This window comes from Triplophysa rosa, linkage group LG14 (assembly GCF_024868665.1).
Source record: "Triplophysa rosa linkage group LG14, Trosa_1v2, whole genome shotgun sequence".
NCBI classification, from domain to species: domain Eukaryota; kingdom Metazoa; phylum Chordata; class Actinopteri; order Cypriniformes; family Nemacheilidae; genus Triplophysa; species Triplophysa rosa.
Genome location: NC_079903.1, coordinates 6,744,403 through 6,768,339, shown reverse-complemented (window position 1 = coordinate 6,768,339; position 23,937 = coordinate 6,744,403). Strand labels below are relative to the sequence as shown.

The 23,937-nt window shown below is 38.5% G+C and overlaps 3 protein-coding genes across 9 annotated transcripts; 2 read left to right on the top strand and 1 right to left on the bottom strand.

The window, feature by feature from the left end:
* Window positions 1-5,163: 5,163 nt before the first annotated feature.
* On the bottom strand, window positions 5,164-23,514 carry nek3 (NIMA related kinase 3). Its single transcript, XM_057351019.1, has 13 exons — window positions 23,178-23,514; window positions 22,988-23,081; window positions 22,804-22,901; window positions 22,396-22,479; window positions 21,593-21,660; window positions 21,427-21,513; window positions 21,285-21,339; window positions 20,973-21,173; window positions 20,778-20,886; window positions 20,513-20,647; window positions 6,733-6,864; window positions 6,246-6,360; window positions 5,164-6,158 (listed from the first exon to the last, which is right to left on the bottom strand). Exons 1-13 carry the CDS (start codon window positions 23,292-23,294, stop codon window positions 6,092-6,094), a joined length of 1,362 nt encoding a protein of 453 aa, XP_057207002.1. The 5' UTR covers window positions 23,295-23,514; the 3' UTR covers window positions 5,164-6,091.
* Window positions 11,610-13,834, top strand: LOC130564705 (uncharacterized). 3 transcript variants are annotated; one of them, XM_057351041.1, is made up of 8 exons: window positions 11,610-11,686; window positions 11,831-11,925; window positions 12,062-12,214; window positions 12,436-12,550; window positions 12,733-12,827; window positions 12,964-13,116; window positions 13,338-13,452; window positions 13,634-13,834. In XM_057351041.1, exons 3-8 carry the CDS (start codon window positions 12,135-12,137, stop codon window positions 13,730-13,732), a joined length of 657 nt encoding a protein of 218 aa, XP_057207024.1. In that variant the 5' UTR covers window positions 11,610-11,686; window positions 11,831-11,925; window positions 12,062-12,134; the 3' UTR covers window positions 13,733-13,834. The 3 variants fall into 3 exon arrangements, with proteins under 3 accessions (XP_057207024.1, XP_057207022.1, XP_057207023.1); XM_057351039.1 differs by having other exon boundaries at window positions 11,831-12,214; XM_057351040.1 differs by having other exon boundaries at window positions 11,668-11,925.
* LOC130564700 (uncharacterized) lies at window positions 13,491-22,356 on the top strand. 5 transcript variants are annotated; one of them, XR_008964296.1, is made up of 11 exons: window positions 13,491-14,026; window positions 14,342-14,462; window positions 14,648-14,742; window positions 14,879-15,031; window positions 15,445-15,502; window positions 15,684-15,778; window positions 16,018-16,176; window positions 19,720-19,853; window positions 19,942-20,019; window positions 20,914-21,011; window positions 21,266-22,356. XR_008964296.1 is itself a non-coding variant. In XM_057351030.1 (8 exons), the coding sequence occupies exons 1-8, from the start codon at window positions 13,851-13,853 to the stop codon at window positions 19,802-19,804; spliced, it is 942 nt and encodes a 313-aa protein (XP_057207013.1). In that variant the 5' UTR covers window positions 13,491-13,850; the 3' UTR covers window positions 19,805-20,486. The 5 variants fall into 5 exon arrangements, 1 of the variants encoding a protein (XP_057207013.1); XR_008964297.1 differs by lacking the exon at window positions 20,914-21,011; XR_008964294.1 differs by having other exon boundaries at window positions 19,720-20,019.
* Window positions 23,515-23,937: the final 423 nt, after the last annotated feature.

Below are 23,937 nucleotides of genomic sequence, written 5' to 3'. Positions count from 1 at the left end.
ACTGTCTTGAAATCATTAACAGGCTTTTTCTGTGTAGTTCTGGGCTGATCTTTAACTTTTCTCATGATCATCTTTACTCCATTGGGGATATCTTGCAGGGAGCTCCAGAACAAGGGCATTTGATAGTTATTTTGTATTTCTTCTATTTCCAAATAATCGCACCAACAGTTGTCTCCTTCTCACCTAGCTTCTGTCTGTAGCCTATTGAAGGTTTGTGCAGGTCTCCAATCTTGTCGCTGACATCCTTTGAAACCTATTTGGTCCTATGGTGGTGGAGAGGTTGAATGGAAGATACAGATTCTGTTGGCAGGCATCTTTTATATACATAACAAGCTAATTTAAGAGTACTTTCTTAAAGTGACAGGACTAATCTGCCGTCCCTATAGGCACATAACCAATCTGTGGAGCCAGAATTCTTGCTGGTTGGTATGGGATCAAATACTTATTTCACTGACTGAAATGCAAATCAATTTGTAACCTTTATATAACATTTTTCCCCCTGATTTTTTGGTTGATATTCTGTTTCTATCAGTTAAAATAAACCTACCATAAAAATTATACACCCTTCATTACTTTGCAAGCAGGCAAATTTATAAAATCAGCAGGGGATCAAATACTTATTTCCCTCACTGTATAAGTTGTTTGTTTGCTTTAGTCCTTTTAGGAGTTGAACAGCACCAGTCCCCACCCGCCTTCATTGAATGAAGAAAAAGCACCAAGGGCATTTGGCTAAAAATCTTTTTTTGTGTTTATTAAAAGAAATAAAGGATGAATGATGCACCAATGTCGATAGAATTGTCATTTTTTGGGTGAGATACTCCATCAAAACTAATCCACCATACATCATTCTGGAATATAAGAATAATGTGTCTGTCCTAAACATGCTGCACAATCGAATAGAAAACATGAGACATGACAAACTGTGAGAAGCTACAGTAAAAAGTGAAAAGAAGATACAGGATATCCTTTATGAATGTGTTCATATGGCGCCTGCATGCAACAGTTTTAGCATAAACACATCTCTGTGCCCTCGCAAGGTTTCACACCTATTATTTTTGAACTGGTTTCGCATGAAAACTCAGCATTCACCGTTCACAGTTATCTTTAATTTGTGACAAATTATTCAAACTGGGGAGCCATTAGGTTTACATAAAAATAAATATAAGAGTGGGAAGCAGTCAACAGATACATATTGTGAGTCTGTACAGTGTGAGTATTGTGTGGCCTAACAATTAATACAATGTAATGTTTCTTTGCTGATTTGTTTGTTATTCTTGAAAAAGACATGACTTCATGTCTCCTTCCTGCAAGGGGAAACAGTTTGCCGTTTACTTGCTTACTCTGTGATGTTTTGTTGAAGAACACCATACAGAAAAAACAGCATACAAACTAGAACGCTCAATGTCCTGGTAAAATTTATTTTAAAATTCAAGCACACTAAATGAAAGGTCATAAAACGAATCGTAAATTCCCTTTATCAAAACAAAAATGATTGTAAAGAAGGCATTAACACATACAAGAGGGGACAATACATGGTATGTTGCTCCTTATTTTACAGTAAATATTTTCTATTGCTTGTTGAACTGTTGTATACAAACAATTTCACACATTCACAGTTATGCAGCTACAGCCATATATCAGCACGGCCATAAAACTTCTGCTTGAGTGATACTATGTATATTTGTGAGGCTGAGCGGTTTCAAGTGCATGATCTCAGCTCTCTCTTCGGTGAAACAGCTTACTGATCCAATGCAGATGAATAAACAGCTAAACATGACTGTTACTTACAATAAAGTCTATAATACCATTCAGACTGTTAATTAAAAATATAATTCATTTCTTTCACATATGGTCAAGGTCATCGTATGATCATGAATGAGGGACTTCCAATTCCTCTCTCTTCTTATTGAATGTCAAGAATACAACAAAATGTCATCAACAGGAACAGGGGTCTTTCAGAGCAAGTGAATGGGTTGCTATCATGTGAACAGTTCTTGCTCTGCACATCCTCATTTGTTTATCATTGTCTTTCATAAGTCATTGAGGCTCAACTGAGGTAAATGAGGAACATTAAAATGGTCTAAAGGGCCTAAACTGGGGCTCTGATGCACTCCATGTGGCTTTCAGATAAGGCCTTAATGCTGACCCAGCATTTCCTTTATAACTTAACTGGGGGCATTTATCTGCACACCAAGCACCCCAACAGTTGTAAATGAAGCAGATCTGGCAATACTGCAGACCGACTTTGAGCACTCTTGCCAGAAGTGTAGCAGCATTCCTCTTATAAGAGGCAGTAGTTTGGATATTTTAGTTGGGATTTATGTACAAGTTCAAACAGGTATTTGATTTCAGCAGCAGGAATTTGAGCATTTCATCTAATATCAGCTTGCATAGTTGGTTTACCTAACTGAACAATGTAAGAAGTGTGATGTATCCACACTAACAGAAGCATTCAAACATCACTTATTATATACAATACAACGTGAGAAAAACGTTATGTGCTGGATAAATCTTTGACCTTTTTAATATACATTCAGACACTTAGCCCTCATAACAGTCTAAAGTGTGTTATAACGCAAAAACATAGCATCTGTGATCCAACAAAAACGTATGTGAAAAACATTTGTAGACATTTATAAGTATATATGTATATTATACGAGTATGTATTTTACGTTTTAAAATATTGTTTTACATGATTCATATTAATATAAATTATACTGTATATAATTTTATTATATATTATAAGTTATATTATAAACGACTGTAAGTTTTGGGCTAGTTTTGGGTTATAATTATGTATAATTTACTAAGACTGCTCAAACTAACCAATAACTGTCTGTCTTGTGTCTAAAAAAATATTGTTGTTCATTCTCTCCTTTGCTTACTCCAGCAATAATCCTCCTAGTAGCATGGCCTTGTAAACTAACAGTACTGTTTATCGTGTTGACAAAATGTTTATATGCACTCCTACTTGTAAGTCGCTTAAAAGCGTCTGCCAAATGAATAAATGTAATGTAAATGTACTATTGCCATTATTGTAGTAAAATTATGTATAATGTATAACAAAGACACTGTAAATAAAATGTTACGCTGCTTCGAAAGAAATGGCTCGAGGGTGACCCAGTTTACTCCAACATTTTATCTTTCTGTTAGAGGTCCTGACAAGCCCCTCAATCTCTTTGCAGGCATTTCATCTGCAGAATATTGAGTCCACCTAGTGGTTATAAACAGAAACAGTTTTCTGTCCAGTGTTCAGGTCAAGTCCAAAGCAAAGCTCAGCATGTGTGACTCGTGAGTGTTTTCCCATGTGTTTCTACAGCTGTTGTTTCATAATGACTAACCGAGTGAAAACAGACAGAGAAACAGAGCACAGAAAGGCCAAACACCTGTTTGTGTTCATGGAAAAGGAAATGAATGTCTAAGATGCCTTTTTCATTATTCACACCCTAACAGCAATGGAAATAGAATAACACAATGACCACAAGATGCATTTGAAGGCCTTATCCAATTTAGACAAAAAGAAAACCTTTACCCCACACCCAGTTGTGTATTTTAGCTATTACATCATAGGGCAGCTCGGAGCACAAAACAACGTAAAATGAATCTGTTTTAATGCAGTACTATTCAATCTTTCTAGAATAAAAAAGCTTTAAAGGGGCAATGAATTAAGACCTAAATTTTAACCCGAGATTTTGTTGTATAAGAGGGAATCGTCTTCAAGCGAACATCCTGTAACTGTCATAACTGAAAACGCCCTTGTTACTGAAATTACAACTGTTATTGACACGAGGCCCAGCGAACACCAGGTCCTGTCATGCACCTATAACACCGCCTACTAACACTACTTCTCTAGCACCGCCCACTGGTTCGCGAATGACTTTAGTCACACATAGTACACACTCCGGCATTTGTGGTGATTGACAAACTGGTAAGCATAGCGAAATATTTTTCGGCTAAAGATTCGTTTTGTCCGTCAGAAACTAAACTGCTGATATGCGATGTGTTGTGTTTATGCTCGGAAGGCAACATCACACAGCGCTCCTTTGCTGTGTTGCCATGTTTGTTATTAATAAGCGCTTTCATGCTTGTTGTTTGGTGTTAGATCAAAATGCCTCGGCACTTAGGTCTTATAAATGGTCTGTTGCAGATTTTAAGAATTTTTGGTAAACAATTTGTATTTTAAGGTTTATTTTTCTGTGAAGATCTGGCAACGCTGTCACTTTAGCGAAGGGCTCTCGAGGGCAGCTAGCGCCGTGTCATATGTGCAAAAGTGAGGATTTATTTCACTGTTATTTTTATTTAGAGCGACCAAGCAACAAACATGCAACATTGTGCAGCGCCTGGTTGTGGAAGAACACAATCGCTTCCTTCGGATTCTGATATTAGGAATGTGTGGTTGAAGTTTATTTTTAAGTACGTTCCTGCTCACGTGGTTGAAACATTGAGCGTTTGTTCGCGTCATTTCACCACGATTGTTTTTTTTATTAATCGGATAACAGGCTAAACAATTTTTTATTTGATCTTTTGCTTATAATAACTAAATAAAACCCCAAATAAGGCTATTTATTGTATTCTTTGAAAAGTGAGTTTTACTTATGTAGTCTAGAATTTTGACATCTAAAACCTTTAACAAAAAAGCTTGTCCAGTTTTAAACAATAATACTTCTTTAAATATCCCAAATATAAGTAACAATCGAGTTGTAGCCCATTAGAGATGTGCTGGTGAGGATCTTCAAACTTATACATTTAGATTATTCCCTTTCCTTCAACAAAAAGTATTATTAACATTATTTATTATTATCAGAATAAGACGTATCACATGATATACTCGCGTTGTATAACACAAATAAACAAAAGGTCTTTGTTATTTCCCACTTAGTCCTACTTTAAAACGAATGCTTAGTTTGTGGTTCATTAATATTTAATAAAAACACAACAATAAAATAGCCTATGTTAAACATAACTTTACTGTGCATTTATAATTAAACATTTATTGAAAAACTAAGTAAGATGGATAACAGACATTATAACGCAAATAAATAAAAAATCTTTGGATTTTAGGCCTTGCTTTAAAACATTTTTAGTGTGTGGTTCACATTTTATGAAAACACATCATTAAAGTAAAACAAAGACAAACACACTTACATTGAATGCAGAAATGATTTTTTATTAACAAACGTTCTTTTGCGCTCTTGTCTCTCATTACGCGTGATTGGCTGACACAATAACTTGATTAAATAAAATATATATTTAGACAAAAGTGAAACTAAATACGTTTTAGATGTTTTTTTCGTTATATTTTTTATTATTTATAACGTTTTATTAAAAAAACCTTGTTAGCCCCCTTGTTAGGCGCCCCTATGCACCGCATATACTGCATACCCCATTTTTGCGCCACTGGCTTTAATGGAGATCGCATGATATGTCCTGATAATGTGTAACCTAACGTTACGTGTCTAACCAATTTCACAGAAGGCTCCAACTAAGTTTACTACGCAAACTGCTATCCAATCACAGCAGTGGGCGTTTACTTCCAAGTCTTCAATGCAGCACGCCCATTCAAACAGAGCGTTTGACAAGACGGCCTCAAAACCTGGGTAGAAAATAGCCTATTACTTATTTATTTTGATGTTTTCGAATGTAAAATCCACGCGAACGTCATAAGTAGACCCCAGACAACAGTATAAAATAATAAAAACGGCCAGTTCAGCACACCTTTAAAAGTTTTCCCTTTAATCAAGTTGTTGCTCAATTTAGACGTGGCAAACAACAGAGAATGAAATATACATTCTGTAACATTACACAATAGTGACGAATGACTATGATTCATTTCTGTTGTTAACAAACAGTGTTACCATGGTCACAAACATTTATAAACCAAACCCAACATGTAGGATTAGAAGTCAAGTGTCTTGTTCATGCATAAGGCAGACACATTAGACAAATTGATTTTCAGCAGGAAATGTATTTGGAAAGGTTTTACATATTTTCATAATTAATAATCAGTATTTAAAACCTCATTAAATTTCCAAAAATATACATAAAAACATGATCATCTGGTGAAACAAATACTAAAACAAACTTTATTAGCTAGCAGTCATACACCATTTTCTCAAGTTCGTGTATCCAGTCGTACGGACAGTCTTCTTCAAAATCCCTGCGGTCAGAAAAATATTATTAGATTCACACAGGTGGGCGGAGAATACGAAATGAGAAACAGTATATGTAACAGAGATAAACTGACGTGTCGTCATCATCCGAACGTGGCTCCAGTCTGCTGTCATCTGTGATGATCTCCTCAGGACCATCAACACTGTCTCCCTGCTCTGAGCCTAAAGGACCTCTCAGACTTTCACAACCTGATGACAGAGCGACAGAAACTACTGTTCAAAGGTTTTTAGATGTGACGCGCTCGAAAATGACTCGCATATACCAGATTACAGGTGTAATTCAGACATTGTATGCTGGGCTGTATGCAAATACCAACCGCCTAAATCGATGTGCAGGGTTTTATTGAAATGTTTGGAAGTTGGTGTGGTCCTCATATTTAACAATAAAGTAATTATGTGGAGCATAAACCTCTTAGAAGATGCTTTTATCCATGTACTGTATATGTACTACCAGGATAATTCCCCCAGGGAGGTTAAGGGTTTTTTGTCATTATCGCTATACATTATTAATCCTACAGTTATATAGGTCATAAACAGGATGGCTGATGTGCACTCACTGACCGTGTCTGTGTATGGTGTAGGTCTCAAAGGCGGAGCAGAGTTGAGCTTTCTCCAGCACACTCGGAAGTCTCTCTGGTGGATGTTTATCCCATTGTTTCCTCGTTCTTCTCTCCTGATTCTGACACACTGACTCTATAAAACACACAGAGAACACAAGAGCTGTTTACATTGTCAAAGAGAACAAAGATGGGTTACTAATACTGACAACCAACCAGTAAAATCAAAAACAGACAGGAAAAGTATTTTTAAAGATGAAAGCTGGAAAACTGCTAAATGTGTTTAGATTCATATACACAGTGCACAAAATGTATTGTGTACAAGTAGTAATATTATACCATGGTACTGAATGATCCCTTACGAAAATGAACCATGTTTTTTGGTGCACTGACTACTATTGTCAAAACCATGGTTATTTTGTGGTAACCCTAGTTACAGTAACCATGCTTTTGATCAGGTTGCCAGCACCACTCGGTCCTGTAGATTCATCCTCTACAATATCAGGAAAATTAGACCTTTCCTATCCGAGCATGCTACGCAGGTCCTAGTCCAGGCTCTTGTCCTGTCCAGACTGGACTATTGCAATGCGCTACTAGCTGGACTACAGATGATCCAGAATGCAGCGGCAAGAATGGTCTTCAATGAACCGAAGAGAGCACACGTCACTCCTCTCTTCACTAAGTTACATTGGCTCCCTATAGTCGCTCGCATCAAATTCAAGACTCTGCTCCTGGCCTACAAGACCACCACTGGTTCGCCACCCCCATATCTTCACTCACTAATACAGACTTATGTACCCGCCAGATCCCTACGCTCTGCAAACGAACGATGTCTTGTGGTGCCATCCCAAAAAGGTAAAAAAAATCGCTCTCACGAACCTTCTCTGGATCTGTTCCACATTTGTGGAATGATCTGCCTGCTGCTACAAGATCTGCAGATTCTGTGGCCATCTTTAAGAATCGTCTGAAAACACATCTCTTCCGTCAGCACCTGACCGATCAGTTCTGACTTCTATATCTTTTCTACTCTATCTATATATAAATATATATAAAAAAATACTTAGCTCTGTACACTGTAGTAGGCTTTGTGAGACATGTTTTATTGCACTGATGCTTTTTGTTTTCCTAATGTTGACCCAATTGCTTCCATTGTTTACCCAACTTGTAAGTCACTTTGGATAAAACATTCTAGACTAACCTTCTAATCTAAACTATTTACGATCAACAAAACTCAGTTGCTGCGTTGGAGGTCGTATGGGTCGAAACATACGTCATCAAGGTCTCCTTTCAGTTCAAAAAAACATTATAAAGTTAACATTTATTTCTCTTAAGACATAATCATCGTAGTTTCATGCTTACCTTGAAATGTAATGGTTCCTCTTCTAAAATATAACCCAAAATAATAATATCATGGATGACAGACGCAGCCTTCAACTTGAGCTACTATCTTGTAGGGTTGTCACGGTACCATAAACATGTCTTACGATACTATACCAGCTGAAGTATCTCGATACCAAGTAGTATCACAATGCTGTGCCATATAATTCAAATCTATACAAAAAATATTTAGATTAAACATTTTGTATTTACTATAGTAAACTGTATTATACTTTGCACTAGAATATGTTGTTGTATTAACTGTAGTAATTGGATAAATTGTAGCAAATACATTTACATTTAGTCATTTGTAAATACTGTAGTATACTTAAATATTTACTATGATTAGACTCAAAAACACTAGTATCTATGAGTTTTAGTAGTTTACTGTAGTAAATACTAAAGTACAGTAGATCATTTTTCACGTAGGAACTAATTCAAATGTTGGACAAATTTAATTGATACAGCAGTCTTTATAAAGGGAAATAGTAGGCTTACTTTAAATGCAGAACTAAAACGGCCAGTAGGTGGCGTCAATTTTCCACTGAGTTAGTGAATCATTTAACCAACTCGTTCAAATCGCCAATTTGAATCATCAACTCGCCCGAGACATTCAAAACCAGAGGTGGACAGTAACGAAGTAAATTGACCTGAGTACTGTACTTAAGTACACTTTTTGAGTATCTGTACTTTACTTGAGTATTATTTTTTCTGAGTACTTGTACTTTAACTTCACTACATTTGAAAGACAAATATCATACTTTTTACTCCACTACATTTTTAAAAAGGTCCAAAAGTAGAAAATGGTTTCTATGCAGCGGGGTTTCCTGTGTGCACAATTTATCTGGCTTGCGATCTGCCAGGACCTTTTACTGTTGCCAAGTATTTCAGTTTTTCTAAGATCGCTGTTTTCCGGCAAGCTTTGAATGGCCATTTGGCAGATTTTTTAACGCAAATCTGGCAACTCTGGGATCTTCCCGCTAAACTAATGTAAACGTAGGCGCTGCTACATCGTTGATAGCGCTCTAAAAAGGTTTGTATACTTTACCCACCTCCGAGGATAGTGGGGTCTCGAGTCCCTGGCACTGTTATTTTGGGGGTCGCGGGATGAAAAGTTTGGGAACCCCTGTGTTAACCGATTCTAGTTCTAGTTGCACGAATTCAACTGTATAAATATGTCAATGCACATACAGTATCTACTAAAGTTAATCTAGTGACACACCTGTCTGGGTTGTTTGTTGAATAAAAAAATGGCATATATCTGCATTATGATTGATCCGATTGCCTGTCAATCAAACTCTGGTGAGTCCAAAATGTTGAAATGTTGAAGATTACAAGTGCAAATGAATAAAAATAAATAATGGTGTGCACGGATAAATCATTTATAATAATCACTGCAACACCGTGTAAAACACTTAAAATGTTCCTGTTTGATTGCATGTTGACTTTAATGTGTGCAGTAAGAGGTTGCCATAATAGCCGGTACAAATGCAAAAAATGTCTACAAAGCATTTGTTTTTTCCTTAATCCACGCACCCTATGATCTGCATCCTTTATTCATTATTTTAGCCTACTGAATGCCCTTTCTCCTGGGCAATTCACCTTCTTGACTACAATAACTAGTAAACATCGTTCAAAGGCAGGCATTTATGGTGAGAGTGACACTAAATGTAGAAAAATATAATTATTATACATCATAGATTATATATAAACAAAACATACTTACTTAGCAGAACTAAATAAACAGTATGCAAATAGTGGTATAATAATATTAGCAGTAGTTAAAATTTAGCTGTTAGCATTTTTATATGTATTTAGCAGTTTAAAACAGGCTAAAGCAAACCTTCCTGCCGCTGCCATATTTTAAACATGTTGTGAATGGATTTCTGCCATGTCTATGCTAATATATAACTAGGTTACAGTACACTGCAAACCAGTGTTTAAACTGGTTTGCTGCTATGTTCTTTTCATTTCTTAGTTAGATTTAAATAATGATGTATTCTTAAATGTGTATTTCCCTAAAAAGATATTGCATCTGAAGAGATAAGGATCCCTTTATAAGAATTCCAGAACAGCTAGATTTTAAACCAAATACATTGTAATGAAAAAACGTTTCCACCCAACACATACATATTTATTACAGTCAACATAAATGAAAGCACTACAGAAAATTCAGTCTTAATGTGTAAATGTTAACATTGTAATGCTATTTTTAGAAATGTCTATTTGCTATTAAAAGCTAGCAATGCAAAATACTGAAAGGTCCAGTGTGTAATTTTTTGGATGATCTATTTGCAGAAATGCAATATAATATACATATGGCATTGGCTAGTGTAAAGTAAACGGCACCTCAGCCGTGGTAGACGTAGTGCTTCGAAAGGGAGGGGGAGGGGTGTAGCGAGCCGTTGGTTGCCTCGCCGCTAGATTTCACTGACTGGGTTCTTAAACTGGATGGCGTTTTATTTGTTTGCTTATTTCGTATATATGTTTTTTTTTTATTTTTGCAACAGAGAACAGGAAATAACAAGAAAGGGTAGCATAAAACAGGCTTAATAATAAATGTTTTTAAAGATTTAAACGATAAGCCTAATTATGACGGCATAGTACAGTAAACGTCATAACCTGAGCAAAGCTATATAAGCCAGCGCGCGCTTCACAGTATTGTGGGTTTAAAGTTCGGCGGCTGTTTGGTGCTTTTGCGAGAGTGTGAAGCGATCGGTGCAGCTTTCCTTGTTTTTCTTCGCAAGATTTTTGCTCTTTTGAAGTCATGGATTGTGTTATCGTCACCAATGAGATGTGTAAGTAAATATATTTTCTCTTTTTAATTAAAAGTGATACTACGATCTTAAGTATTTACGAAACGTTAGCATTGTTTCTATTGTGTTTCATACTTGTTAATCGATGTTTGACATTAGCAACAAGTCAGACAATATTCGTGACTGAAAGCAATAATTCATTGGCTGTACAGCGTGCTTTTAATTCAACGAACGTTAGTCTAGATATCATGTAATCATCTGTTTGCTTAGTATGTGGTTCTCAAACTGTGGGCCGTGCAGTTTTTTTAAATAAAAAAAATAGTGATACCTCTACTATCGATATATTTTTAAAATCATGTCATATACATACGGCCAAAAGTAAGTGGAAGCGAGCATGGCGAAAACTATAAGAACGCTTCGAGCTCTCATAGCTGATGTGTGGTTGTGCTTTGGTTTTCAAAATAAGTCATAAGTTACATAAAATAATGCTTTGCAAGTCATGACACAAGTCACTTGGCTACTGCAGTGCATTAGACAAAAATGACAACAGCTTGTTGTATTTCTAGCTCTACTTTTTACATTTTCTATTTAAAGTATTGCAATATATCGCAAATGTGTATGGTATCGAAATACATAGCAATATATTGATTGTATCGTGACCCATCTATCGTGATATGTATTGTATCTGGAGGCACTTGCCAATACACAGCCCTAAATTTTTGTTTCTTCACTCTTTTCTTTACAGATTAGAAGGCAGTGACAGAGGTGGATGATCTCTCTGTGTAGACTGAGGCAGAGTTGTCCACCAATATCAAGCTTTCTCAGGTGAGGTTCTGTTAGCTTGTGTCAGCTTAAAATATGCTTTCTAATGAGTCTAGAGTGTTTGTATCATCACAAAAGACAACACTTTGATTCCAGCCTGAGTGTGCAATACATATAGATCTTTATTGATGAAATTGTGATCTCTAGGAGGCTGTGGCTGCGAATGGTCTCCAGAATAAGGCGAAGACGTTGGTTTGCCAATTAATTCGTCTTTCCGGCCGCACCTTACATGATTGTCTCAGGTAAGAACTTCCAAGTCTTCAATTGTTTAATTTTAGTTGCATTTTACTCTTTAATTTTCCAGTAAGACACGCTGATCAGATACATAATTGTTAGAGAGCTGAGATGGTTTAGAATGATGATATTCCTTCCTTACAGAGACAAGATAGAGAGGAAGATCGTTGAACTTGCCGAATCCTCAGAGGAGGCACGTCGAGTATTGAGGCTGACCATGATGAAAGAGATGGTCCGGATGTACAACATCAAACTTTGGCAGCGCAAGTTGATAGATGTCCACAAGGTCATCGAGCGGTATGAGGAACTTTAATTTTCTTTGTGTGTGAGGTATCTGTGGGTTTCATAAGATAATACATGAACATGTCTTAAATTCATCAGTTCACATCTAATGAGCAGGAACTAGAGTTTTTGGATTGGTTATTAAAAGTCGGTGGCTGGTAAAGATTTAGATAGACAATATTGGTGCTGTAATGTTTGCAGAAACAACACTAACAGTATTTTATATCTGTTTCTAGGTTTCCTTCCATATTTTTTATTCTTGAAGCGAATCATCCTTTATGGAAGACTCTCGATCCAGAGAACCCCCCACTGATTGTTGTCCCCTCACCCGGACAACACGACCAGCCTCCGGTAAGCCTCATACCTGCTGAAGGGTCTGTTAGCAGTGTGATGTCTGAATTTGTGGTGTCTGAGCTGAGCCTGGTCAATCGATTATGACGAGTCTGGAGGTGGAACCAAACATTTTTATACCAGCCTGAGTGTCCAACAGTTATAATACATACATTAACTATTGATGAAATTGTGATCTCTAGGAGGCTGTGGCTGCGAATGGTCTCCAGAATAAGGCGAAGACGTTGGTTTGCCAATTAATTCGTCTTTCCGGCCGCACCTTACATGATTGTCTCAGGTAAGAACTTCCAAGTCTTCAATTGTTTAATTTTAGTTGCATTTTACTCTTTAATTTTCCAGTAAGACACGCTGATCAGATACATAATTGTTAGAGAGCTGAGATGGTTTAGAATGATGATATTCCTTCCTTACAGAGACAAGATAGAGAGGAAGATCGTTGAACTTGCCGAATCCTCAGAGGAGGCACGTCGAGTATTGAGGCTGACCATGATGAAAGAGATGGTCCGGATGTACAACATCAAACTTTGGCAGCGCAAGTTGATAGATGTCCACAAGGTCATCGAGCGGTATGAGGAACTTTAATTTTCTTTGTGTGTGAGGTATCTGTGGGTTTCATAAGATAATACATGAACATGTCTTAAATTCATCAGTTCACATCTAATGAGCAGGAACTAGAGTTTTTGGATTGGTTATTAAAAGTCGGTGGCTGGTAAAGATTTAGATAGACAATATTGGTGCTGTAATGTTTGCAGAAACAACACTAACAGTATTTTATATCTGTTTCTAGGTTTCCTTCCATATTTTTTATTCTTGAAGCGAATCATCCTTTATGGAAGACTCTCGATCCAGAGAACCCCCCACTGATTGTTGTCCCCTCACCCGGACAACACGACCAGCCTCCGGTAAGCCTATACCTGCTGAAGGGTCTGTTAGCAGTGTGATGTCTGAATTTGTGGTGTCTGAGCTGAGCCTGGTCAATCGATTATGACGAGTCTGGAGGTGGAACCAAACATTTTAATACCAGCCTGAGTGTCCAACAGTCATAATACATACATTAACTCATGATAACATTGTGATCTCTAGGAGGCTGTGATGGGGAATCATCTCCAGAATAGGGCAAAGGCTTTGGTTCAACAATTAACTCGTTGTTCTGGTCCCACCCTGTCTAAATGGTGCAGGTGAGAATTTCCAAGTCTTCAGTTGTTTCAGTGCAGTAACATTTTACTCTTTAATCTTCTAGTGACTAAGACACACTTATCATATACATACAGTATGTGTTAGAGAGCTGAGATGGTTTAGAATGATGATGTCTCTCCCTTACAGAAACGAGGCAGAGAGAAAGCTCATTGAGTTTGCTGTATCGTCAGAGGAGGCACACAGAGAAGTGTGGATGGCGATTGTTGAAAAGATGGTCCAGATGCACAATAGTAAACGTTGGCGTCAAAAGTTGATAGGGGTCCACAAGTTCATCGAGAGGTATGGGAAACTTCTTTTTCTATGTGTGTGTGTGAGGTATCTGTGGATTCCATGAGATAAAACTGGACTTCTTGGATTGGTTATTAAATCCAGTGGCTGGTGATGGTTTTGATGGCTGCTGCAGCACCTGTCAATAATGTTTGTCATTTGGCACACTGGTGATAACAGTAGTTAGAAGTCATGGAATTTATGGCAACATGTAAAGACAACAATGCTTTTTATTGTCAGTTTGGGTAAATGTTCTACTATTGTTCTACTATTGCTTGGTGCTGAAATGTTTGCAGAAACAGCACTTACAGTGTTTTGTGTTTCTAGGTTTCCTTCCATATTTTTTATTCCTGAATCAATCCATCCTGTCTGGAAGACTCTCAATCCAGAGAATCCCCCACTGATTGTTCCCCCCTCGACCGGACAACACGCCCAGCTTCCACCGCCGGTAAGCCTCATTCCTGTTGAATTGTCTTTTAGCAGTGTGATGTCTGAATTTGTGGTGTCTGAGCTGAGCCTGGTCAATCGATTATTTATGAGAGTCTGGAGGTGGACCCAAACATTTCGATACCAGCCTGAGTGTCCAACAGTTATAATACATACATTAACTATTGATAATATTGTGATCTCTAGGAGGCTGTGACGGCGAAGGGTCTCCAGAATAAGGCGAAGGCGTTGGTTTACCAATTGATTCGTTTTTCCGGCCGCACCTTACCTGATTGTCTCAGGTAAGAACTTCCAAGTCTTTTTTTGTTTTATTTTAGTTGCATTTTACTCTTTAATCTTCCTGTAAGACACGCTGATCAGATACATAATTGTTAGAGAGCTGAGATGGTTTAGAATGATGATATTCCTTCCTTACAGAGACAAGATAGAGAGGAAGCTCGTCGAATTTGCCGAATCATCAGAGGAGGCACGTCGGGAATTGAGGCTGACCATGATGAAAGAGATGGTCCGGCTGCACAACATGAAACGTTGGCAGCGCAAGTTGATAGATGTCCACAAGTTCATCGAGCGGTATGAGGAACTTTAATTTTCTTTGTGTGTGAGGTATCTGTGGGTTTCATGACCTAATTCATCAGTTCACATCTAATGAGCAGTTACTAGGGTTTTTGGATTGGTTATTAAAGCCAGTGGCTGGTGATGGTTTAGATTGCTACTGCAGCACCTGTCAATAATGTTTGTCATTTGGCACACTGTTGATAACAGTAGTGGATCGGTACATTAGAAGTTATACAATTTAAGGCAACTTTTGACATATGTATTCTACTATTTGCGAAATAAATGCTCACTGCAGTAGGTTGGTTTTAACATTTATAGGATTAGGTTAAACTCTGTGGTCATTGGTAACATTACCTGTAAATAGACAGCAATTGCTTGGTGCTGTGTTTGCAGAAACAACACTTACCGTATTTTATATGTGTTTCTAGGTTTCCTTCCATATTTTTTCCTTTTTCCCCCTCACCCGGACAACACGACCAGCCTCCGGTAAGCCTCATTTCTGCTGAAGGGTCTTTTAGCAGTTTGATGTCTGAATTTGTGGTGTCCGAGCTGAGCCCGGTCAATCGATTATGACGAATCTGGAGGTGGACCCAAACATTTTGATACCAGCCTAAGTGCGCAACAGTCTTAATACGTACATAACTATTGATAATACTGTGATCTCTAGGAGGCTGTGATGGGGAATCATATCCAGAGAAAGGGAAAGGCCTTGGTTCAACAGTTAATTCATTTTTCCGGTCCCAACATAGATAAATGGTTCAGGTGAGTACTTCCAAGTCTTCAATTGTTTCAGTGGAGTAACATTTTACTCTTTAATCTTCTAGTGAGAAAGACACACTTATCATATACATAGCTGGTAGAGAGCTGAGATGGTTTAGAATGATGATGTTCTGACAATGGCAGTTTTTCTCTGCAAACGTTCAATAAGTCGGCAAGTGTGTGATGCCCATTTTTTTGTCAAAAATATGTTCAGGTTTTAAAAGTCATGTGTTGTGTCCCAGTCATTACAGAGACGAGGCACAGAGAAGGCTTATTGAGTTTGCCGAATCCTCAGAAGGGGCAAGGAGAGAAGTGAGGCTGATTATGGTTGAAGAGATGGTTCTGATGCACAGTGGTAAACGGCGTCCAAAGTTGATAGGCATCCACAGGTTCATCGAGAGGTATGGGAAACTTTTTTTCATTGTGTGAGGTATCTTTTCTACAGACAGCAATTGTTGGTGCTTTAATGTTTGCAGAAACAGCATTCACGGTGTTTTTTGCATGTGTTTGTAGGTTTCCCTCCATATTTTTAATTTTCGAACCCAACCATCCTTTGTGGAAAAATCTTTCCTGTTAACTGCTTTCCTCCTCGTCTGGACAACACACCCAGCTTCCACCGTACCCCTAATATATAATAAATACGGGGAATAAAAGCAAAGTCTGTTATGGAAGTTGTGCAACTTGTCTCTATTGACTGACGATTGGCTGTTTTACAGTCTTTATTGACTGACGATTGGCCGTTTTTTACTGGAAGGCGGGATTTCCTTCGCTGAAGTGGCCTTTATCCAGCGTCCCATTCCTAGTATTGGCAGTGCCGTGTCTTGTTAATCTAATCTATTATCTTTGATATATGCCAGTAGCTGATAATGATTTAAACCAGGGGTTTTCAATCTGTGGTCCCCAGAAGGTCCTAGGTTGTCCCCAGAAGGTCTTAAGTTGACACCAGAAGGTCCTAAGTGGTCCCCAGACAATTTCATGGAAAAACAGAAGATTTTTATGAAAAGTTAAGATTTTTTGAGAATTCTGAAGTAATGTTTAATTTAATATCAAAAAGTGAACTCAAATTCAGTAAGAGTTTGTCAGCAACACAGGATGAATACGATGCACAAAGTACTTTATGAACTGGTATTTAATTCAGGGATCAGTTCAAGAACAATATAATAATGTAATTCAGGTAAGTAAATATTCAGGTAAGTAAATCCACAGGTAATAAATCCACGGGTAAGTAAGCAACTGGGTTGGTGAGTAAGAGCGTGAGTATCTGGGAGAGAGCGCTGTTACAGGGGGCGTGGCTGACAGAGGCACAGAGTTCGTTACAGAGGAAGGGCTGAAGTATACTGTAGTTCCCTTTTTACGCGTATGCAAGGGACATCGTTCAGTGCGTGTGACGCAAATTTTGTCATCAGAATAGTATGAGCACCGCATTCCATTTCTTGCAGTAATAAGTTCAACCACCAGGTGGCAACAGTGTCCTGGGAGCAATAATTCAAGGTAGTATAATGGCCCATCCACACCCGTGACGAAACGAAGGGTGCCAATGTGAGTGTGCACACCAACGCGCAAAAGCACCAGGCGTCCGTGACGTGCAGCGTAGATTTGTATCTATACCACCTTTGTTGTATACTCACTTCTTTATTGGAACACATACATAAGTAGTTCGTGCTGCCATTAGCAGGCATAACATACTTCTTCCTTATTTCAGTAACAGGCACACCAATGACCCTTACAGCCCCCTAGTGGGGATAACATGTATATGCACTTGCATAAATACACCACATCCTTCTTTTTCCCAATGACATTAATAGTCAGAACAACATCAGTGCAAACAGATTACGTGCACTTATCACAGATACCAAACTCTGTAAAACAAACTCTTTTCTCATTTACTCCGAATGTATTACCAAATTGGCATTTTAAAGCTTAGGCATATTTATTTCACATTAATACCATCTGTAATGGATTCTCAGACCACCATAGGTTAGTCTATTGAAGTCATGCAATAGTCTTTAAACTTCACTGGAGCTTTCACAACCCGACCGCTTCTGGTGGTAGTTGTGTTGCATTTGTGTGAGACTCGATCTGGACTTTGCTGTACAGACTGTCCTGCTACCTCCTGTGGCTCTGAGATCTGAGAGTGTGTATCGTCATCAGGCTCATCTGCAGGCTCAAACAACTCTGTGCTTTTATGAACAGTTTTCCTCAGGTGGCGCCTGTTGCGTCTGATCTGTTTTCCTGCAGCATTGATGACATTGTATGATCTTGGTTCACCTCGTTTTGAAATGATGAGACCCGGTTTCCACCCTCTGTCCGTTTCAATGTGAACTCTGTTTCCAGCATGTAACTCTGTCAGGGGTTTTGCTCGTTCGTTGTAATAACACTCCTGTTTCTTCTGCAGACTTTCCAGCGTCTGGTGAACATCTCTGGGAGTGGTAGGTCGTAAAACTTCGCTGGATGCTGGGATGGTACTTCTGAGAACTCTTCCCATTAGGACCTGAGATGGAGCATAGGACATACCTGTGATAGGAGTATTCCTCAGCGAGAGTAGAGCAAGGTGATGATCCTGCCCTGATTGTCCCGCTTTTTTCAAAACATGTTTGACAGTTTTGATTGTTCTTTCCGCTAGTCCGTTTGATTGTGGGTAACCTGGACTGGAATGTGTCAGTTTAATGCCCCATTCTGCAGCAAAGTTCTTCATTTCGTAGCTTGCAAATGGTACGTGGTCACACACTAATTCTTTTGGGATGCCATGTCTTGCATACACCGCTTTCAGCTTTTCAATTACTGTACGTGCCGTCTTGTCTTTGATGTTCATTACCTCAGGATACTTTGACATATAGTCGACAACTAGAAGGAATGACTGACCTCTGATTTCGAAGATGTCAGCAGCTACTTTTAACCATGGGAGCTCAGGAATATCGTGAGGTATGAGCGGCTCTTTCTGGTTCTTGGGCTGGTACTGTTGGCAGGTTGAACATGACTCGACCATTTGTTCTATGTGCTTTGTCATACACGGCCAATAGAGAAACTTTCTGGCATGTGATTTTGTGCGTTGCATTCCTTGGTGCGAGATGTGTAGTTTCTGCAGCATCTCTGCTCTCATTGACTCTGGAATCAAAATCCTGTCCGATACCAACAATATGTTGTCCTGTACAGACACAGTGTGTCTAACAGGCCAATACTGATGTATTGAAAGATCGAGTTGCTTTCTGCGTGTGGGCCATCCGCTCCTTTGTGTTTTCATGAGCAACTGTAGTGTACTGTCTCTTGCAGTGGCTTCTTTAAGCTGCTTCAGCATTTCCTCGCTGAGAGCCTCTGTTGCTTCTAGCGCATATACAACTCTTTCTTCACTGAAATCTTCCGCACACGTCCGTTGACCGTCGGCGACAGCTCGCGACAGGGCATCTGCAATTAACATGTCCTTCCCTGGCGTGTATTGAACATTGAGGCTGTATTTCTGTAGCAGTAAAAGCATACGTTGGAGTCTTGCTGGTGCTTTACCCAGTGATTTCTTGAAAATGGCCTCCAATGGCTTGTGGTCTGACTGTACCTTTACATCACGTCCGTACACATACTGATGAAACTGTTGTTGTTAACGTCATTTCTGAAATTAGCAGCTGTTAAACTCTATATTTGCCTTCATCTGATTATTCATCTGGACTTTAGAGGAGGTTTTCAGCACTATACAGCATACATGGATATCTTCTTTCTGTTCTGCCAGTATAGAGAGGTGTCAGGGTGAGCTCTGTTTAAAACCCTGTGGATTTATATGACACATTTCAGGTTACAGACTCACTGAGGTCAACTGCAATAAGACCCGGCATGTGACGTCACATCCTAACAAATAAAATACCGATTTGATACTTGGTGGTAAAACGTTTACATGCATTCATTTCCAATGCACTTATACAATGCTTTTTCTCTCATGCTGTTATTTCTCAAAGCAGCTGTCAATCAGTAAAGTGGTCTGACAGGAAATCTCACTACAAGAAGAACAAAACTCCAACCAACCATGGCACGCACAAGGACTAATGATGACATGCAGTACACTTTCTCTGTCAGCTCCAAAAAGCAGCTAATGGTACCCCACACACGTGCATGTAAATCTCAACTACACATTGAATTGAATACGCACATCTTGCAACTGGTCTGTCTGCTCACCTGTATAGGAACAATTGCACTCTGAACAGAAGGAGGCTTATTCCATATCACAACCACTGCTGGAAACTGAGACTGGATTCATAAAGGTAAGAATGCTTGTTTAATATATATTTTAATATAAAGTAAGGTTCGCATTGAACAGTCTAGTGTGGTTTCAGCGGACCTACAGTATTTGTGTTTGTGTGTGTCAGTGCAGAATCTAGAGCACTACCTAAATCACAGAGACACACTAGCCCTGAAGAAGCACGTGAGCTGCTCTATAAACGCTGGACAGAGTATGTGTGGCTGCCTGTACAGAGCAGCATCGCACAACACTTTACACAGCACGGCTACAATGAGACAAAGAACATGAGGAGCATGCACAGTATCTTGTAGGGACATGAGCAGTGTGAGAACAGTGCCACCTTTCGGTCAGAAATTTTACTGCTTTTTCACGGACATTTCCCTCAAATTCAGCTTGTCTGGATCAGACCACTCATGACAAATCCAAAAGGATGGATTCAATTGTTTTTTTTTCAATATCTATAATGCATGCAATATGACAACCAGGTCATTTCTGTTGTTGTTAGAGAACCTGACCTTCTGCAGCAGTCATGCTGTCAGAGGAAATGATGTCGGCATTTCCTAGGACCCCCAGCACTGTATTACAAGATCCGAAGGCCCACTTCTTACGAGAAGCTGGGTCGATGCTGTTATTCTCTGTGAAGGACAGTCCTGTGTGCAAACATATACTGAAGTTACAGCCATTAGAAGTTTAAGACAATAAGCTCATTTTTTGCATTTATACAGTAGAGTAAAGTGTGTTTTTGTATATAAAGCAGCTCAGCTGATCTCAGTTAGTGACCTTCAGCGGTAGATGATGTCATTAAAGTCTTCTGTCCCAACAGTACGGCCACTTTCTCTCCCTCCTCTTTCCTCCAACGGCACTCTTGTTTTTTCACCAGCTCTTCACTCTGTGAATAAATATAACATTTCTACAGGCATGTCTGAATGAATTCCTGGCGTTTGGATGAGACACTCACACGATCCGCTCAGGTACCTCTGGTGTCAGGTGTTTATGCAGCAGTCGGGACACACGGTGAGAGTTTAAGATGGTGTGTACAGAGGGTCTGTCTCTGGGGTTTGTCTTGAACATGTGTTTGACGAGGTAGTGTAGTTCATAAGGGAAGTGACTGGGTAAAGGTGCATACGCTCCCCGGCACACCTTCAGGATCAGACTCTTCCAGCTGCGTGCCTGAAACTTATAAAGTGAGGGTTGATATTCAAAAAGAATACCAAAGTGTTATTCGCCTTTGAAATATGAAGTTCATGACTCTTTTTTTATCATTTAAGGGTGTAAAGAGGACAATACCGGGTGCCGGAGAGAGCAAAGTTCATACAAGACACAGCCAAGGGACCAGACGTCACTGTAACACATACGTATACACAAATTTCACAAATGTATATTTTGTTTAAAAATGTAGGAAGTTATACGATGGGCTGAATAGTTTTACCTTTTATTATTGTAAGGTTTGCTGTCCCATATCTCCGGAGACACATAGTATGGGGTACCAACGTATGTCTGCGCAAATGCTTTTGCACTGCAGAATTACACATCAAAACATGATTCTATTGTACAAAATCTACCGAAAGAACAGAAACACAGCAGTATTTCAGTACCTGTTAAGAGTACACGCTGAACCAAAATCTCCAACCTTCACAAGTCCATTACCTGTCAGGAAAATGTTCTCCAGAGAGAAAATGCAAGCGCATAAATACGCATTCCAGCTTGAAATCAACCAAATGAATCAACAAGATTCTATTGAACATTCGCCTTAATGTTGTGTTTTTGTATAGTGTCAAATTGGCTTAAGCATCCAAATAGAAGGTTTTTTTTAAAGATGTAATTCATCAGGGCAACTATGGATCTGTTTCACTCATGTCTGACTTAAAGTGATACTTCACCCAAAATGAAAATTCTGTCATCATTTAGTCACCTTCGAGTTGTTCCAAATCTGTATACATTTCTTTGTTCTGATGAACGCAGAGAAAGATATTTGGAAGAATGCTTAAAACCAGACAGATATTTTGCCCCCCATTGACTCCCATAGTAGGAACAAATACAATGGTAGTCAAAAGTGCCCCAGAACTGTTTGCTGTCCTACATTCTTCAAAATATCTTCTTTTGTGTTTAACAGAACAAAAAAACTACTCCTACTATGGCAGTCAATGGGGGGCAAAATCTGTCTAGTTATAAGCATTCTTCCAAACATCTTTCTTTTTTGGGTCACTTTAAATATACAATTATATCCATTGTGTTATGATTTAAAATCGAACAAACGTCTTTTTGTAAAATGTTTTACTTCACAAGTATGCAGGTGCTATTGCACATGTATACTTCTATACAGTAATATCAATATATAATATCAACAATGTATACAAATGATATATTTGTGCTATTTTATTAAGTATTGTAGATGTACCTTTGATTTTAAATCTCTGTGCAGGACTCTCTTGTCATGAATGTACTTGGTAGCTAGACACATCTGTACAAACCACTTCAGAATCTAAGAAACCGGGAAAAGCGAATTAACATTTAAATACAAATAGCCAGAAATAAATAAAAAATGTATTGAAAGTAACAAGCAAGTAGTATAACTATAAGAAAAACTGGCTATGTTCTTTAGGTCCAAGTAACAATACAACATGTATAAAGCTGGTTAAATATTATACAGTAGTGCCGACAGTAATAAAGATATGGCAAAACTGAATATGAATAGTCTGTTTTAAGGAAACATGTTAGTTCAAAGTAGAACCTTTCATAACAGATCTCTTTGAGAACAGAAGCATCAAACGTCACGTGTGATTTTCGACTTTCATCTTTGTCATACCATGTCCTCAGAAAACGACACGTTTTTTTGCTGCTGTATTCTCTGAAGCAGATCTCCACCACTGCAGAACTCCATCACGATAAATAAATGACCATCAGCTAAAGAAAGACAAATGTCCATGAATGAGTCCAGAATTTTCACATCTTTTAATCTCATGAAATGTATTCTGTGCATCTTCACAAACCTTCAAACGACTCTCTGAATGCCACAATGTTTGGATGCTTCATTATGGACAGAAGCACAGCCTCTCTTCTGCTGTTCCTCATATCAGACTCAGCCTGTATAACATTCATATAACATCATTAAAGACTGCAGCACGTGTTCTCTCTCATGCATGCTAATAAACACCAGTGATCATGCAGAATCTTCATTACCTTTGGCAGTCGTATTTCCTTCATTACAAACGTTTCATCTTCATTTACTGGTCGAACCATCAGAGCTCGACCAAAAGATCCTTCACCGATGACTCTCACCAATGAATATTGATCCATAACATCAACACACTAAGATTATAAGGTTTATGCAAGAATTGGCGCTGTTACTCACTGACTCGCTTGCTGAACAGAGAACACAAAACAACAGGTAGCATCACCTCTTTCCACTCAGCAGTTTAAAGTTAAATGTGTGTTGTTGCTAAGGACAGAACAGCGTTCGCGCAAACACATCAACGCAAGTTTGAGTTTCAGACCGCACGATAGCATCACTTCCGTGTTATTGTGTGACGTCGCGATGGCACCTGTAATCACGTGGACTGAACACATGGGTGGAAAATAAACTGCCAAAGTAAATACTGCGAATTAAACGCAAAGCAATGTAAATAATACACAGCAAAAATAATAAAAATAGGACTTATCCACCTTTCCCCTACGCACTTTGATGCTTTGACGCTTTTTGTGACTGACCTCCGGTTCAATATAAACAAACTTTTCCGCGGTGTTTCTAGTCATTCATTTTTAGCGAAACAGCGCTGACAGCACTTACAGGTGCATCTCAAAAAATTTGAATATCATGAAAAAGGTCAATATTTTTTGTCACTCATTTTAGAAAGTTAAACCCATATAATATATAGATTCATTACACATATAGTGAAATATTTCAAGCCTTTATTTCTTGAAATTTTGATGATTATGGCTT

Bases quoted from the DNA above. Each gene is read 5' to 3' on its own strand.
- LOC130564705 (XM_057351039.1), top strand. From the start codon at position 12,039: ATGATGATATTCCTTCCTTACAGAGACAAGATAGAGAGGAAGATCGTT. The intron at 12,215-12,435 runs GTATGAGGAACT...ATCTGTTTCTAG, and splicing joins GTCCACAAGGTCATCGAGCG to GTTTCCTTCCATATTTTTTA. The intron at 13,453-13,633 runs GTAAGCCTATAC...TGTGATCTCTAG, and splicing joins GACAACACGACCAGCCTCCG to GAGGCTGTGATGGGGAATCA.
- LOC130564700 (XM_057351030.1), top strand. From the start codon at position 13,851: ATGATGATGTCTCTCCCTTACAGAAACGAGGCAGAGAGAAAGCTCATT. The intron at 14,463-14,647 runs GTAAGCCTCATT...TGTGATCTCTAG, and splicing joins ACGCCCAGCTTCCACCGCCG to GAGGCTGTGACGGCGAAGGG. The intron at 15,032-15,444 runs GTATGAGGAACT...ATGTGTTTCTAG, and splicing joins GTCCACAAGTTCATCGAGCG to GTTTCCTTCCATATTTTTTC.
- nek3 (XM_057351019.1), bottom strand. From the start codon at position 23,294: ATGGATCAATATTCATTGGTGAGAGTCATCGGTGAAGGATCTTTTGGT. The intron at 21,661-22,395 runs GTACATCTACAA...TTCTCTCTGGAG, and splicing joins ACAGAGATTTAAAATCAAAG to AACATTTTCCTGACAGGTAA. The intron at 21,174-21,284 runs GTATTGTCCTCT...TCACTTTATAAG, and splicing joins TTTGCTCTCTCCGGCACCCG to TTTCAGGCACGCAGCTGGAA.